Below are 17,365 nucleotides of genomic sequence, written 5' to 3'. Positions count from 1 at the left end.
GGGTGGAGGGAGAGAGAAAGAGAGAAAATGGCTCCTTACCTCTCAGGGATGCTGCAGGATAAAGGATAATAAAGAGCAAGAAACTGCTTCTTGCCCAGGAAGGAGATAGAAAACACAAGAATGGAAGCAAGTGAAATCTTGACCAGCAAGTGCTCTTGGGTGCTCTCTGCATCTCCTTGTGTCTGACCCTTGTAGCCTCAGCTCTGTGGTGGAGAATAACCCCGATGCCCCAGCCCAGGTGTCGGTCCTGCGGCCACCCTTAGGCCGTCCTGGGTCTGTTCCTGGGGGCCCGTCTGGTGGGTTTATTGAGCACTTTCTAGCTGATCACACTGGGCCTGAGACCGTGGGTGGGTGAGCAGAGACAGCAGCCGCTGTGGCACCTTCGCTTGCCTGCCTCTGGATTTTATTTTTCCCCACTCCTTTTCTCTTACTAATTTGTAAGGGACTGGCTCCTGCTCACCACTCCTCATACAACCCGAGGACGGGCTTGTGTAGCTGATAGTTTGCAAATTATTAGTAATTTGATTTCAATTGGATGAATAACCTGTTAAAGCAAGATGTACATTAGCCTCAGAAATCTAATTGGTGATAACAGCATAGAGATGTGGAACGAGTGCTTGGTTCTGCTCCCTACCCCTCTCCCTCTCCCCCAAAAAGAAGATAATTAGGATTTAATATCATTCTCACCTATTCATTTGTCTAAATATGGGTGTTTAATTATCCATCTTGGCAGATAGATGTCTCTGCCTCTGTGTGCATCTGAGCCATTCCTTTTGTATGAGGTTTTCCCTCCCCACTACTTACAACTCAGGTTCCTTTCCAGCCTTGCAGTGTGATTTCCAGCTGGTCCCAGCGGTCCAGCTCTCCCCAGCGCTGTGCGGGCGCCGGGCTCTGGTTTGCACAGTGCAGGGCACTGCGCCTTGAGCTGGAACTCAAGGGGGTCGGTGAAGGTTTTGCATATGTAGGAGATGTTGTATTCTAGGGAGCAGTGCGAAATCAGGCTTACCACCAGCTCCGCTCTCTTGTGAGCAGGGCAGACCCTTCTGGTCCTGTTAGTGCCATAAGGGCTTTGACTGCCTTGAATTTGCTTTGAACTTGGGATTCAGATCAGCTTAGATGAAAAGTCCAAACATATCCCAGAGTTGGACCAAGCTTCAGTTCATGGAAATGGAACTCCATGCCCGGTTCCGCCTGTCCTTTCCAGAAAGTTTTCAAAGGTCTGAGTTTTGACTCTGAAGAACTGTTACTGCCATAAGCTCTGTAGTAACTGAGAAGTACCTATTCCATTTCTCTTTGCAAATAAAATATTGGGAAGATGGAAAGCTAGACTAGGTTTTCTAAATTGTTGCATATGAGGAAGAAGAACACAAAAAACTAGGTATATGTGAGCACAGTTCTGAGCGCAGCTTTATTGGTGGAAATTAATACCTACTAAAATCTACCAAACCCCTAGAAGAACTACTCACAGAGCAACCAGCCGCCCTTTGTGAGCCGGTCTGGCGGGAAGAGCACAAAAGGTGCGTCACATTAGTAAAGTGCTGTCACATTAGTAAAACTTGCAGCAGCATCATGTGTCGGATGTGAAATTAATTCCGTGCTAAGAGTTGTTTTGAGGTAATTTCTGACCTGGGCTGAAGCGGGGGCACCCATTCAGGAGAGCGCTTAAATAGACACTCAAACCTCAGTTAAGTCCCATTGACTGGTCGTGCTTAAGAGTTTTCTGACTCAATTCAGCACACATTCAAACTGGAAGAAAGGCTCTCTTTTACTTGAGATGGTTTTAAATGAGGCTTTTTCTGCAGTCAGACGGTCTTCAGCTACACACACCGTCGCATTTTCTAGTTGAGGACAAAGGCAGGAAACACAAGACGCGTGAAAGTGCGTTTGGCCTCTGCTCCTTGTGATATTTGCAACCAGTTCTGTTTGGTGCTTTTGGGAACCTACACCTGCAGGAGCCAGCGTGTCCGCTGGCAGATGCTGAGTTGCGGGAGGCGGTTTGTGCGAGGATACCGGCTCGCTTGCCAGTTTGGTCTCAAGCGGCCGAGGTTCTCATCAATCACCGTGACGTGGAGGATCAGTGGTGGTCACAGACCTCTGCCGGGCGCGGGGAGATCAGGGCTCCCTGGTACCCAGTGGGGACATCAGACCACAGAAGGTCAAGCATCTGCCGTAGCGCTCTGGGTTGGTGTAGGTGATGTCTGGTAGCAAGGGAATAAAGCAAAGGAAATAAGGGAAAAACAACCCCTTTGGCCACTCTGTCTTAATTTAGGATATTGTTCATCTAGAATCTGCTATTCCCGCTTGTCAGCAGGCAGAGTGACAGAATATGTGAAATTAATTTCCGAGGTAGGAAATTGCTAATAATTTATTTACAGCTGGGGTGGGCGTGGAGGAGGAATACGGTACAGACATGTTTGGGTTTTCTTCATAACATGTCGATGCTTAGCCCTTTCTGCTTCCTCTGAGCGTGTCCTATTGCTTGAGACAGCACCCCGTGGTCCCTACACCCCATAGAGCGCAGCAAAGAGAGGTTCTGTCTCCATTTACTGCGCTGGGGGTCCTGCCGCAGACCCTCCGTCCTCCGGGGGTGTGCGATGAGGCTCAACCCGCACCCCACGGCTCAGCCAGATGCAGGAGCTGCGCTTGAGAGCTGGGGACAGGGATTTGGAGAGGACGGTGGGTGGATTGTCACGCCGGAGCAGATCTTTTAAGTGGGAAGCGATGCAGCGTGTGTCACTGACCTCTCTGTTTGTCTGTTGACAGGATACACACCCACTGGGATTTAAACATCTCCTTCCGAGAGACCTCTTGCAGGTACCATTTTGGGGCACCCTCTTTGTATGGTAGGCTAAGAGTTTATCATATGTTACTGGCATATGGATGCTGTTAGATGTAAATGAACATTTCTGTCAGTGCTGTGGGGTTTTTTCTTCCTCCTTTGTTCCTCTTTCTCCAACATATCCTTTTCTTTTGTTTTTATTTTGGGGAAGTTGCCTGTGGGGGGAAACAGAGGTTTGGTGGAGGCTGTGGGGAGTGATGGGTGGGAAATCGGGACTGATTCGTACCCCGCTAGGGAAGGAGTGAGGGCAGAGGTATTCACTGGTATTTAGGGAAGCACAGACCATAAAACTCCGTAATTCCTAACATTTACAATGTTAAGAATACAAACCCCCACCCTGATCCATAAGCATCTAGAAGGCACATCTCACCCAGCACTCCTGTAAAAACAGCTGAAGTTTTTTGTATGGCAGCCTCTAGAATATAATCTTTGGTTTCTTGCTATAAGCTTTTGGGACTCTAAAATACGAAAGAATGGATTCCTTCCAGGCAGACCCTTTAATGATAAATTTCAGCCTAGAGCAAAGTTTTATGGCTGAGTTATAAACTCCTGAAAGAGAGAGGTTTGTAATGGAAGTGCTGACACAAGCTTTAATTAATAGCCGTGTGAACAACGATTCTGTACAATGGCAACTAAGGGTGCAAACGTCTTTGGAAATTAGAATCCCTAGCTTAAAAAAAGAAAATTCTGAATTTGCAATGCATAGAATATAATAATGGGCTGGTTTTTATGTCGACAAGTACCCTTCTTGGGCGTTCTCAGCTTAACTGTTTGTTCCCTTCAGTTTAGTTCTCTCCTGGCAGAAATGTCAATAGTTCCTCCTGGGAACAGAAGTTTTGCTTTTGCAAATAACTGGTCAGTCCAAGTGTCAAAAGTTGTGCCCATCCAGCTAGTTCTGAAGACAACAACCCGTGTTACGCTATGCGGCAAAGGAACTCATTTGTGTGTTTATGTGTTGGTACGGAAAAGCTTGTGTGTATTTAAGTCACTTAAATTGCCACCCAGGTCTGTAAAACATCTGGCGTATCTAAAATACATCATGGGGTAGCAAAAAGGTTTCGCAGACCTTTGTTCTCAGTGACCTGCATGGGCCTTACTTGAATGTATTTTAGACAAACATCTGGCCAAGAGCCTGTGTATCCATATGCATGTGTACATGTATGTTTAAATCGGAATGTAACACACTTAGTGGGCCTTTCCACATTGATTTAACCCCGGCATAAACCCTTAATCAGCCAGAGCTGAGTTTAAACAGCACTGCTTAAACTGGATCGTTACCCGTACGTGTTTGGTCCATGTGGTACAGCTGCATGCTTTTTAGAAACCTGTATTTAAGGAGGAATGAAACAGGTGAGCCAAGGAGGATGAGAACGTGAAACAAATCAGGGCAGGTGGAAGAAGCAGATGAAAAAATACGTGGGGAATGGGACAGGAGAAGCAGACTGAAGGGAAATTCACTGATCTGGCTCATGTGGGGAGAGAAGAGGAAAGCAGGAGAGTGGAATTGAAAAGTGATGGTTCTGAACATGTCAAGGCTGCTCCTGACTCAGCAGAAGGTGTTGCTGTGTGATGCAGGTAATGTTATCTAGTGCCGGAGCACGCTGCTGCTCTGCCCTTTAGGATTGATATAGGAGAGCTTCTGGGCTGTCTAGTTAGTTATTTATTCATTTTTTCCTAGTAAGCCTTTTAATCTTGGAGACCTGAAGTAGGTACTAAAATGTCACAAGAAGTTTTTAGCAGCTGGAAGCTGGATGTGACCCCTTAGCGCCCCACAGTCTTTAGCATCTGCTGCTAAAAAGCTGGTGGTTGTCAGATAAGCACCTTGAAGTTACGGCAGAAAAATCAGCGGCAAAGGGACAAGAGTGCCTTCAAACAGGGACCTGGCTTCGTGATTCCACAACACTCTCTGATTTCTGCCTCCACAGCAGCCTCAGCGGGGCTGAAGGAGAAGCTGATAGTGAGCGGGACTGAGCAGAATGGGTCAGATTTTGCCCATCTGATAGAAGTCGGGGCAGGGGGAACTGGTGAGACACCAACTGTATGTAGATCTGCAGAGCTGCTTCCGTAACTCATGGTGACTTTGGAGGACAACCGTGTAGCTGACTCTGGACTGTATACTATAGACGGAATAAAAGATGCCAGTGAAAGGCACAGAATGTATTAACCACGACGTCTGTGTTGTTGTGCAGAAGACACTTACTGTACATGAGACTGAATTTGGCCCTTCCAGATTTTTTCCGCTGTGGCTTTGGGACATTTTAATCCTCATCTTGGCAGAATATACAAAGAGCTCTCACCTTTGTAACCGTAAAAGTCAAAGCTGTGAACCAGCACGTGCTTCCTGAAGGTGAAGCCAATAAATACAAGGAAGCTCTTGGCTACTGCCACCGTTGCTGGCAGTCAGGGCATGGCTATGTGGGGACAATACATTGGAAGGAAAAGACTTTCCAGATGGGTGAGCTCAGTTTGTTCATCAAACAGCGACATACCTGTTTGATTTTAGACAATAGTTGCCCAGCAAGTAAATGGATTTGTTCTTTTGTTTAACTGGAAGAAGAGAAGTAAAGTAAATCCGCACCAGATCCACACAGTTGATAGACAAGCCTTTAGTTCTTTAGAAAAAAAACAGAAACAACCTTTGCTTTTCTTGTGTTTGATCACCCACAAAGCATCCAGGTGTCTTTCCATGGGCATCTCTGCGCCCCACGCTGGATTTTTGAGTAACAGAGCCAGTTTGCACTCGACTCAGTGTATGAAAACGCTGGCTACAAACTTCAATCGCCAGGTAGGTGTGGGGTGTAGGTTTTTGCAGCAAATAGAGAAGTTAGAGATCAACTCGGGAAATAAGGAGAAGGAGGCAGAATGTACAACACAAGGGAGATCCCGGAGGGACAGGTCAGGGGAGCTGAGGCCGCCCAGTTCACACCAGCCTGGCCCTGGGGTGCGAGCGCTGGGATGGGAGAGGCAGGAAGGCTCACACACACACACGCACACACACACACACACACACACACACACACACACACACACACGCACACGCTCCCGTGCATCCCGCTTCTTTACCTGGGCCTTATGTGCCTATCTCTGATGGAAACGTGACACAGCCTGTCAGCGGCTCATCCCGCCTGTTGTTTAACAGTGAAACAAACTCTGCTGCTCCCCTTTGCACCCCGGTCCGCTTCTTTATCAGTCACCTGATCAGAGCCTGCAAATCCTTGACCCAAATCCTCCTGTGCCCAGCTTTAGGTCTGATCCTGCTCTGCCCAGCGCCGACCTGAGCGGAGAGGTGTTGGCTGTGCACTGGATGATGAGAGAGATGCTGCCGGGTGTTGGGAGCTGTGCAAGGTGATAAGCAGGAGCGAGGGAGGAGGGGAAGAGCCCTTGGTGGGTCTGAGCTTTCCCTGATCCGCGTCCCTCCTGCGTTTGTGCTGACTCGGTGACCCTGGTTTTACTGCCGCTGACCTTGCCTGGCTGCTCAAGGACCTCTGGCACTCGAAGGCCGTGCCAGGGCAAAGTGAGACATGCTGAGGAGAAAGTTATTTTGCAGAATTTCTTATCCCAAGATGACTCTGCCGGGTGGAAGGTGGTTAATCCTGTGCTGATTTGGTGCTGTGCGCAGTCAGAGCCATCATCTTGGGAAATGTGCTGCTTTTTTCGCCAAGGTAGGAAGGTTTACGCACTAGGAAGGAAGAAGCTGAGAGGATTCATCAGCTCTTGGGAATAAACAGCTTATTTTAGTCGCAGAGCACTGGATTCGGTGCGGTCGGGGTTCTGAGATGGAAGGTCTCTGTTTGCTCCCTGGTGGGCAGAGAGACAGGTCACACGTTCTTTTCACTCTTGAGCTGCCACTATTAACTGGGAGCTCCACAGGGTGGTTTTCTGACAAGTTCTGTGCGGGAGGTCAGGCGAGGTGGATACACCGGTCCCTTCTGGGGCTTCGAATCAATGAATGTGTGATTAAATAGCCCACAGAGGCTGGACATTGCAGGTTCAGGGAAAAGGAGTGAGATCGGTGGCATGTTATGTGGGAGCTGCGGTCAGATATTTCTCTTGCAGCAGCACAATGACCAGCGATCCCCAGGTGACGTCTGTCTCTCTGGGTCCGTTTAACCAGCCCCGTGCATGGTAGGGAGCCAGAAGCCGTATATTTTTCAGGGGTTGGTCCGGAGTGCGTATATTTCTTTAGTAATCAGTTATTAGGTTTTTTTTGGGTTTAAAGAAATGCTAACTAAAACATAGGAGAGCTTTGCGTCCTTATTTTATACCCATCCTGACATTACCTAGTTGTGCTATTACGTAAGGTTGTTTCTCAGAGCTATAATGATGCAACAGTATTTATAGACCAATCTGCGTTTTCCTTTTAATGGCTTCCATAAAAAGCTCATTATTCCCTTCGCACGGTCGCTGGCTGATTTACATGCTCGTCCTGTCCCTGGGCGATGCTCCGGTTTGGGGAGCCCTGAGCAACACACGCTGTCTGCGTGTTGCTAAATGACAGTGACAATAGTCTGGCTGTGACACCGGCTGATCCTCGCGCCGGAAACTTGTGTTTTGGAGTGATGGTGAGGATGGAAGAGAAACCCAAGTGTGGTCCTCAGGGTGATGCAGGAGGGTTCGCCCTGTCCTTGTGTCTTTTCCCCTGCAAGCCCTGACATTCCTCCCTTTGCAGATTGGATTCTTTTTTCTTTATTGTAGGGAGGGGCAGAGGGTCAGGACAGTTTTATGGCAACTGTATCGATTGGTCAAATTTAATATAATCCGTCCACTTACTGTGTGAATCGTTAATGGGCTGGAAAGCCAGGGAAACATATTTAAAACGAAGTATTTTTCAGTTTTAAGTCCTCCCATGCTGCTTTTCTGAGGTCTTCTCCTCCAGACCTGGCATCACTCTCCTACTTTGTGTCCCTTCAGAGACGGTCATGCATTTTTGACCACGTTTTCACAGTTGGCCTTTGATTTGATGAAGTATTAGCAAGAGACTTGCCCAGTGCAGTCCATTCGGTCTGTGTTTCCTTAGCTGTGTCGCAGTTTCTGGATCTGTACAATTCTGTGTCTGATTTTTTATCTCAGATCTATCTGGGGCTCCTGTTGCTGAAGTAACAGGTTGCCTCGCGGTGTCTAATGCCTCCCACTCACAGTGTCCCTGTGCATCCCCACGTGTTCGGAGAACAGCAGCACAGAGCGGTTGACTGACGTGCCCGCAACGTCTGGGTAGGAAATTGGAGCAGAAAAATGCCAGCTTGTGTTTCAAACTTCAATATCCTCACCACTGGAGCCGCCTTTTTTGGGGCACTTGCGAGTGGTGCTGCACGACTTTTTGTGCCTTGATATCCAGCACGGGAAGGTCACTGTGTGTGCTGTGCAGCTTGGAGCATGGGCAGAGCAGACCCCGTGTGCCAGCACCCAGGGCTCCTTCTGGCTCCCCCTGGGGAGGACGGTAGTTGGTAGTGAGGTTACTTCAACTATTGCCTCCTAGTTTTGGAGAGAGCTGCAGCAAACAGGGAGGCAGCTACTATTGAAAACTATTTAAATTTTGACCAAATTTCCTCCTTCCTCTCTCCCTCCCCCTCTTTGCAATCACTCTTTGCAATCACTCTTTGCAATCACTCTTTGCAGTCACTTTGAGCAGCGTGTTGCGAGAATCACCGGAGCCTGCGGGCGCCTGGCTGCCTCTGCGAGCTGCGGAGACTCTGACACTGATTTATATTTTGGTTAATTGTCTCCATCCATTAGTCTCCTCATCCTTCTCCTTGTTAAAGATGCAGTTGCTGCTAATGTCTGTAAATTAAACACATTTAAAAGGCATTGCTCCCTGTCCGGATCCAGCCTGGGTTAACGGTCGTTGGAAGCTGCCACCTCCCGGGGATCTCAAGGGTGATGTGTCTGCTCCTGGAGACAGGGCAGCCCCGGAATTTGCCCCCGCCAAACCTCACTCAAGGGGCCAAGAGGTGTCTGTCCCGTTTGCAAGTCCGTCCATGGCTCCAGAACCCGTCTGGGATGGTGCCTTTCAGCTGTAAGGGACCAGTTTGCTGGGCTATTTGAGATTGACTGGAGTGAGAGTCCAAATGCTGGTCAGTGTGAGGACCAGGGGACAAGACAGGACTAGGAGGGATCTTGGAGCAGTAGCTGCTGGCCTCAAACGCTGCCAGGCAGAGGCTCATGGTGCAGACGTTGCTCAAACAAAGGTGGTTGTTCCCAGCAGTCAGTCACAGAGCGTTGCTGCAGGTCTGGCTACCACAGCTTCCCTTAAAGGGCTTGCTCCTGATTTATTTGTACAGCCCACGGCATGGCCAGAGTTAGCACATCTGACAGTTCGGTGGCAGTCCCTGTGATTGACTCTCCTTCCTTGAGCCCGGGCTGTGGCTCATTAGCTGGACCAGGCGCCGTTGCTCATGCGATGTGTGCCAGAAATGATAGTTCTGGTTTGGCTGTTGTCCTGCAGGTGCTTCTCTGCGGCTTCCACAGATGAATCGATGGATTTACTGCGGCATCTTGTCCCAGGCAGACACCTTCTTGTCTGGGTGATGTTTCCGCCAGTTGTTGATGCGGCTGGCTGTCCTTTTCCTGGCAGCGGTGCAGCTATCAGATGACCGCTGGTGGACCATTATACTGCCATTACAGGAAGTCCCATCAGGACGACCAGCTTTGGGGAGACAGAGGACCGGTTAGTTCCATTAAACATAGTGCAGCAATCAGAGTATTCACAGAGAACATTAGCAGTGTCCTTTTTTTCCTCCAGTGGTAATTTTTGCAGCCATTAGTTAGTACGTCTCATTGCTGCTTTGCAGAGCAGGCTCCTTATATCAGAGCATTGCGATGTGACGGAGTTTTAGATGGTCAGCTCTGGTCTGTATCTGAGCTGCACAGTTATCCTTGTTGTCATGACTGTACTTCCAGAGCCCTGCACCAGTGTGAGGTTTTAGGATGCGGAAGACTTGTTCTGTTGTTTCCCACCCCTAGAATGGATCCTGCAGCACATATCCTGTGCTGTGCTCCCCTGTAGTTTTATTTTGCTGCCAGCATAACAAGTCAAGCTTGAGGAGTTTTCAGGAATACCTTCCAAAGTCAGGTGGGTCTTTGTTAGGGAGCAGCTTTCATTTCATCCTACATCCAGGTAAAGGAGCCGTTTGGATTTGGCCTTTAAAGCTCTGGGGTTGCTGCTTGCAGCATGTGGCTGAGTTGTGGTGCCCTGGTGAGCTGCTCAGTTGCTTGTGGCTTCAACAAAACCCTTATCGCAGCTTTCCTGCATTCCTGGTACATGGATCTGTTGCTCTGGTGCCCTCTTTTCATTAGGATTTGAAAGTTGCCCAAGCCATAATAATATCCAGCCGCTTCTCTGACTGTTGCTTTTGGCAGCCAGACTGAGTCGAGTGGCAGAATGGGAATCCCGTTGGATCACCAGCAGCTTGCAAAAGTCCACAATGCGCTTTTCAGTGGCTAAATGGGTGAGACAAAGGTAGGACAGGTACATTTCGTGTTTGGTTGGGGTGGTTATTTCTCCAGTGCTACATGGAGCACAATAATAAACAAGCACTTACACATCACTAGTGGCAGCTTTACTCCTCGTGAGGCCGGTTCGCTTCCAGGTCTGTGCTGCTGTTCTCAGAGCCGCAGACTTGGCCTTGAGGGAAGTTGATGGTGCTGTTAGGAAGCTGCCGCCTTTCCCTTATTTCTTTGCAGGAGGGACATCTTTGTGAAGTTGGGATCTCACTCTTTCATCAGCAATCATCACATACTTCTTTGCCACATTAAATCCTCTTATTTTTCTAACATTCCTCTCCACAGTTGCTAAGTATGATGTTGCAAAAACAGGATGATGGATTCAACTAGAGAATGATCAACAGCACATCAACTGTAATTTAAAGCAACAACCTGGATTTATCTTTACTAGACATGTTTAGATTCACTGTTCAGATACAGGACGGGGTGAATTTTAGTGTTCCGGATTGAGATTAAATGTGTGTTGGATTTGAAGTTCAGACTCAAAGATCTTGTAGTGCTGCAAGTTTTTGTAAACCTTTGCCCACCAAAACAGCAGAAATACCTGAAAAACATGTCTTGTGATCAGAGCTTTGATCATCCTGAGCCAGATATCGGAATAAAGGTCTTATCAGACTGTCAGTAACACTGGGTCACTTCCCAGTTCGAAAGCAAATCTGGATGTGGCCAACCAGCCACTTTGGAAGCCCTGACAGCAAGTACTCACTTTTCTGCCTTTTGCTGTAGTGCAGAAGCAAAACTTGCTGCTGCGAGATGGAAGTGCCAGAGTCACACCTCAGAACGTGTTCCCCTGCCGCTTGGATACACACCTGTATTACTGTGGGTCCCCAAACCATTAATTACCAAACCCCATGCAAACGGAATGTTGCCATGGCAACCCGCAGCCCTACAGAAGGCTATTTGTCTCCTCCTTGACCTTTCAGGAGATCTCTATCTTGCTCAAGCCCCCTTCTCTAATCCGGTTTTTAAAATATAATATTATGCTACTGGAAGGGATCAGACCTTTAATCTGATTGTGTGTGCATGTGTCAGTGCATGTTTGGGGAGCGCCCGCATTAACGGGCACCCAGCAGCGGCTCAGAGACGAGACAAAGGAAGAGCAGAGTGTGACTCTGTCCTGCTGGGGCTGCAAGTGAGCACCTGGGGGGAATTATTGGCTTCAGCACACAGATGGGGGAATCCTCCATATGGAAGGACCAGCCCTCCCCAGGCCCCTCCGTGCAGGCTCCTTCCCGCTGAGGTGGTGCAGGAGTTGTGCTATCGATGGTGAGGACTTCAGAGGAGATGCTGTCACATCCATTTCAGTTCGTTTGCCTCAACCACCGTGCCAGGCCAAGCAGCCGAGTTTTAGCCATCGCTACATGTATGTTGGTATTTCCAAAGTGCGTGTTCTGGATCTTGCCCTGAGGTCCCACAAGCTGGATTTTCTTTTGCCTGTTGTATTCCCTCCAAGGGAAGGATCTTTAATCCGCACCAGCTCAGCCTGCTGGAGCCCTCAGCCCATGAATTTATTGCCTGTCCTGTATGTGACAGGATTCCTCTGAGCAGGTTGGGTGCTGTGTAAGCCCAGAGGAACAAATAGCCTTTTCCCCAAGAGTCTTTTGAAAACACTGTCCTGCATTGTGAGCAAGTTGAACACACAGAGAACACCCTGTAACCTGGGCGGGAGGAGGGGGTCTCGTTTCTGTGCTTGCCGCTCGTTCGGGTGGTGTTTTGCACTGCTCAGCTCGGTGCACCGAGATCCAGCCTGTGAGCTGGGTCTGCGAGATGGGCCGGACTGGTGGGTGCTGGACTGAGCCTATTTCATAGGACACAGGCACTAAAGTCCAGAACCAACAGTTAGGAGTGAAGGATGGGGAGCAGGGCTGAGGAATTTGGGCCCAGTTACTCAGAGGGAGGTGTCGGAGGGCGGCCGTGCACAGGTGTGGGCACTAACCCAGCACAGGTGCTGCCCGCTTGTGCTCAGCCTGGGGCTGCTCTGCCGAGGGAGAACGTTGTGCTCCTCTTTGTCTTCAGAAGAAGGTAAGCGATTGATTGTGTTTTTCAAATAGTTGTTTTCTATGGAGAAATCTGCTAGGCAGATTTTAGGATGTTTATGACATATGGATGGGCAGGTGTTTGCCTGCTTTGCGTTGCAGGGCTGGTGATGGTGTTGGGGCCGCGTGTTCCCCTCAGAGCGCCTGGGCAGGGCTGAGTTGTGAAGGACTTTGCCCAGGCTGGAGCTGCTCTGTGGAGGTTCAGGAGGGTCTCTTGTAGAAGTGATGTTTGTTTACTACCATCTCCTGCAGGCTTGGGTGAGGTAGAGTTGCCAGCTTGCAAAGCCAAAGCTGGCATTTTATTCTGTCGATCCAGCATGGTCGTAGAAAGTCCTTTGTGGTCTAAGCAGAGCCTTATGCAAGCATGACCCTTATTAGGGGGTCTGCACACTCTCTGGAGTCTGATTGCTGCTGTGTGGAGCTGTATTTGCTGGAGCCAGCTTAGCTTACAGTATTTTTTGAAAATGCTTAAAGTCTTCACCTGCACACACAGGTATCTCTGTTTTTCATAAGAAGCTCTGGCTACTATTCACTCTCTTTTCTCATGCTAAGGCTGAGCCCCAGCTCTAAGCTGCCTCCCATTGTGCCAGGTGTGGAGCAAGCCCGCAGCACAAAGGCTGCCTCAAACCTCCCATGCGCTGAGGCGACAGGACCAACTCCTGGGGACAGTTTGATGTGTTAAAAGCTGTCTCAGCCTGTTTGCGTTATCTCTAGGTCTGCTTCCCTTTCCTCTCAATGTCACCTTGGTGTGCAGTTTGCCTTCTGCAAAGGTATTCCAGCAAGTTCATGTTTTCCTGGGATCCTGCCTAACTGCCTGGGTAGACTGAGATGAATTCAAAGCCTTTAGAGTGTCCTGGTCAGCCCTGTGGTATCTACTCATGTGTGGTGTTACAAATTGCTAATGCACCTTTGCATACCACGATACTACTAATTTTAAGGTCATGGTAGGTCTCTTAAAAACACGAGATAGTTGAGGAAGAAAAGTATCACTTCTGGTGTGGAAAAGTTTCCATCCACATAAACCTGGTTTTAGTTGACAGCGGATATATCGCAGCGTTCTGCACACTTTGCGTTGTGGAGAATCAGGTCCTGTTCAGGAGCCGCTGTGCTCTTCTCCAGAGCGAGGTGGTTACATTTTAGCGGTGGATAAAACAATTCGTTCTTGCACCTCTCTTAATGTGTTTACATTACATATCAGAGGTGCTTTGCGCTCAACTGGGATGAGAGACGCTCTGCAAATGCGAAGATGTAATGATCCCATTTTTCTCTTCCCACTCCCTGCCTTCCTCCCTCTGCGCTCCCGGCTCATCTCCTCCGCCCTTTCTGAGCATTGTGCTGATGGCAGCGTTTATCTGCATTTGTCCTCTGTCCCTGACATCCAGTTATTGATTGGCATGATTAAAAAGAACTGATAATCACTTCACATTAATCCCATAAATGACTTAAGACACCAAAATATTTGCATAATGCATCTTAAAGGTGGCAGCTAAAAGAGGATAAGACCCAAAACTGCTTGGCACAGGAGAAATGGGCTTCCCACTCACCTGTGGGCTTGCTTAAGTAATTAGCCTTCTGCTTGCATAAGGAGGAATCTGAACTGGTTTAGCGGAGGAAGATGCAATGGGCGCTCAAAGGCTTTGAGATCTGAGCATCCTATATCCTTGCTGAGATGGGGGGCGGGGGGAGCAGCAGGGAACACGGCGGCGGCTGCTGAAGCGAGAGGCTGTTTTTGTCTGCTACATCTTGTGAAAATCTGGAGCCAGACGCCCGCTGAAAGTACCTCTGTCTAAAGACTTTCTGTCATAAACTTATCTGATTAGCAGTGAGCTAGACGACAGATTAGCCCCTGCTTCTGCACCGGGGATGGGCTCCCTGGAGCATTTGAGCAGATCTGCTCCTCTCGCCGGTGCGGAGAGGTGGGGGTGCAGCAGGTGGGGAGGAGGTAAGGGGGATAAGAGGGGGATATTTAAAGGAAGATCATTGCTAGGTAATTCTGCAGATAATGCACCCTCCGTGCTGTCCTGCCGGTCCCAGGTGAGACACTCTCCTCCGCTCCACTGAGTTGCGGGTCATGTGCTGCGTGTCCCAGCAGCACAGAGCGGGGCCGCTTGTCCTGTGAGTAGAGGCGGGGATGCGGGAGGGAGGGCGGTGTTTCAGAGATGTGTCATTTTTCCTAAGTGTCTCTGGTTCTTGTGGCTGTCATCTTCCATTTACAAAGAGGAGAGGAAGAAAAATAGCCGCATTTAGCTCGGGGCAAGCACCTTGTGCTAGGAGGATGGTTGATTTAACATATACGGCAAACAAAAGGAAGACGTTCCAGCATTTCCATTTAGTATCATGTATATGTTTTAGCTTGTTCTTCTTCAGTGTTTGTATATCATTTATTCAGAAATATTTTGCAGGCGGATAGCAGTTTGCAAGCAAAAGCATTTGCCAGCTGAACTGCAGTATCTGCTCCAGCGGGCGTCTTTTTGTGTTCTACCTCTCCATGGAAGGAAAAAAGACTAGACTAGCCTGCTTAGTGATCGGATGCAAGGATAACAGGCAAAATCATGCTGAACCGCTCTAGTGCCTTCTCCTGTCCCAGAAAGAGCGTTGTTTCAGCATCTGTTAGAGTGAAGAGTTGAAAATTAGTTTTGTAAGGAAATGTGTACCCTCTGCTCTGGGTGACGCTGGTGTCCGGCTTCGTGCGGGGTTCCTTTCCAAAAAGAAAAACTATTATTTATGTAAATAAAGTAGTCTTGTGTTCCAACAGCCACAGGATGGAAAAACTTAGTTTTTTAAGAACAGAAGGATGGCAACTGATAGAAAACGATCAGCTATTTCAGCTCAAGTTTCCTATTAATTCTGGAATAGATCTGCCAATTCCTACACTTTCAGTTTTTCCATCTGAGATGTAAGTTCTGGCCCACGCAAGTTATATCTGGCAAAGCTGAAATCAGGAGCTCTGGCAGCTGCAGAGTCCTTGATGGGAAGTGAGAGTGCTGGTTGGGAAGCGCTTTGCGCTTGGTCTCCGCTCCCCAAATCTAGAGGAGGTTACCGAGGAACCTGGTGGGTAGGAGGGGGAGAAGCTTTCTCGACATGCAGCTCTATCAGGGCAAACAGCAGAATCTTGCGTGCGCTCACACACGCAAAAATCAATTATGTGGTGGCAAATAGGATTTCCTTAACTTGGTGCTTTTCTGCTCTGTTGCAGCCGCGATAACGACCTTTCCACTATCATCTCCAACCTGCATCAGAGCCGTCAGCTCGTTATGCCAGAGACCCAGAGCCGCTGCGAATTCAAGAGAAACAGCATCGACGTTGGCTTGGGAGCAGCAGGTAAGCAGGAGCAGGTTCCGCTGGTTTGGCTTTGTTGACTTCCCGCTTCTTCAGTCCCTCATTTGTTCATTTTTTTCAGCGGTTGTTTTCTTTCCTGTGTCTGTTTTGTGTTGCGCTTTGGAGCGAGCTATATGAAAGCTTTTAGTATTCTGGCTAAAGATTAACAAGGCAGGGATTTCATGGTGATGTTAAAGTCCTTTTGAGATCTCAGCCCTGTGTTATTCTCAAATCTAGTGGTCTGTGTTAAACTACTGGCAAAGGAGCTTGCACCAGCAAAGAAGTGAAATGTCCCCAGGGTTAGTGTCAAGCGAAGCAGAAAGGCCTTGCAGAGAGCATGGCTTGATTTGTAATTTCATTAATCAGAGGTTCCCCGTGCTGCCTCTGTGCCTGCCAACTCCTTTGTGAGCACGATTGTTTGCTTTTGTAGTGCTGCTTGGCTTTTTTGGGTAGTTTACCTGGTTTCAATTTAACACGGTCAAACCAGAAATGCTCCTTTTGGATCCTGCACCTTGACTCTCTGGAGCTGGGGGCGAGGATGCTTTGGTGGTAGATACGCATCGGTCAACAAGTGATGCACTGGTAAGAATCTAGAGAACTGTTTACTGTTCACAGAATCTACCATTTGCTTTTGATCGTAAATAAAAATTGGGAAAAAACTGGGAGTTGTGCTATTTTTTGCATTGAATGATCCCCATCCTTCCAAATCAGAACTGGATCTCTCCATGGATCTTGCTGTAGGGCTTTCCTAAGTGTCTGTATGTTTGTGGTTTTGAGTCATTCTGTTAGCTGTGCAACTTAACCCTGGATCCGAAGGGAGCATCACGTCTGATACGCTTCGGGAATGCGTTTGGAGGGTATTTGGTTGTTGGGGATGCTGTGCCACCCCGCTAGTGTGTGTGCCAAAGCAAGACATCTTGGATAAGAACAACTGACAGGTTAACCCATGTTTGAAGTGTCCCCTGATACTGGACTTTTCAAGGAAATAGAGAGTACCAACAGCAAAAATCTACAAAAAAAGGCAAAAATCAGCTCCAGGCAGTGCTTTTGGGTAGAACATCTGGAGACCCAGGGCTGGCGGGGGCAACCGGGCCTTCTGCAGCGACAGCAGAAGCCGGTGGCCAAGAGGCGTGTACTGATAAAATCTAATTGCCCTATCGATCGACTTCGGAGCCACCGTCGGCTGCGGTAATGATTGAGATATTCTTATGTGTATGTTGGCTGTGTCTCGCTGCTCTGGGCCCACTGGGGACCTCAAGGTATTACAGAGATCTCTTAATCACGGAGCAAACTTGTGTGTGTTGGGCTGGCTCTGCGGCACTACAGATTTACTACAATTACCACCGATGCACTTGGATTTCCTTAGGTCCCAGGGGCTCTGGGTTTCGGGAAAAGCTGCCCTGTGTTTGCAACTCTGAATTCTTAACTGGCTGAGGAAATCTATCTCGCTGGTTTGGAATTTTACCCATCTGCACCCTCTCATGCTGTTCTTCTCTCATTCTCGCTGGGTTGACTGTTGTTAGTATCGTGTTTGCTTTTCAGAGCAAACTTCTGCCACTTCTGAATTCTCTGCCTCTGTTGGTGTTGGGGAGTGAAAGTGCTTGTGCGCGCAAAATAGAGAGCACTGGTTCATCTGGTTTCTGGATAAATGTCTGTTCACCAAATGGTTGTG

General features: G+C 48.5%; 1 protein-coding gene across 18 annotated transcripts in view; it reads left to right on the top strand.

Annotated features, from left to right (window-relative positions):
• SAMD11 (sterile alpha motif domain containing 11) overlaps nucleotides 1–17,365 on the top strand; it is a 97,803-nt gene that overhangs the window by 36,441 nt on the left and 43,997 nt on the right. For 16 of the 18 annotated variants that reach the window (XM_065037964.1, XM_065037962.1, XM_065037958.1 and 13 more), the window contains 2 exons: nucleotides 2,764–2,814; nucleotides 15,572–15,696. In XM_065037964.1, coding sequence (XP_064894036.1) covers nucleotides 2,764–2,814; nucleotides 15,572–15,696 — 176 coding nt within the window. The remainder of the gene's footprint in view (nucleotides 1–2,763; nucleotides 2,815–15,571; nucleotides 15,697–17,365) is intronic. The other 2 variants (XM_065037963.1, XM_065037965.1) reach the window with 1 other exon arrangement.

The sequence above is a fragment of the Columba livia genome, chromosome 21 (assembly GCF_036013475.1).
Source record: "Columba livia isolate bColLiv1 breed racing homer chromosome 21, bColLiv1.pat.W.v2, whole genome shotgun sequence".
Classification (NCBI taxonomy): Eukaryota; Metazoa; Chordata; class Aves; order Columbiformes; family Columbidae; genus Columba; species Columba livia.
The sequence above is the reverse complement of the archived record's forward strand: the minus strand, read 5'-3'. Positions and strand labels throughout refer to the sequence as shown.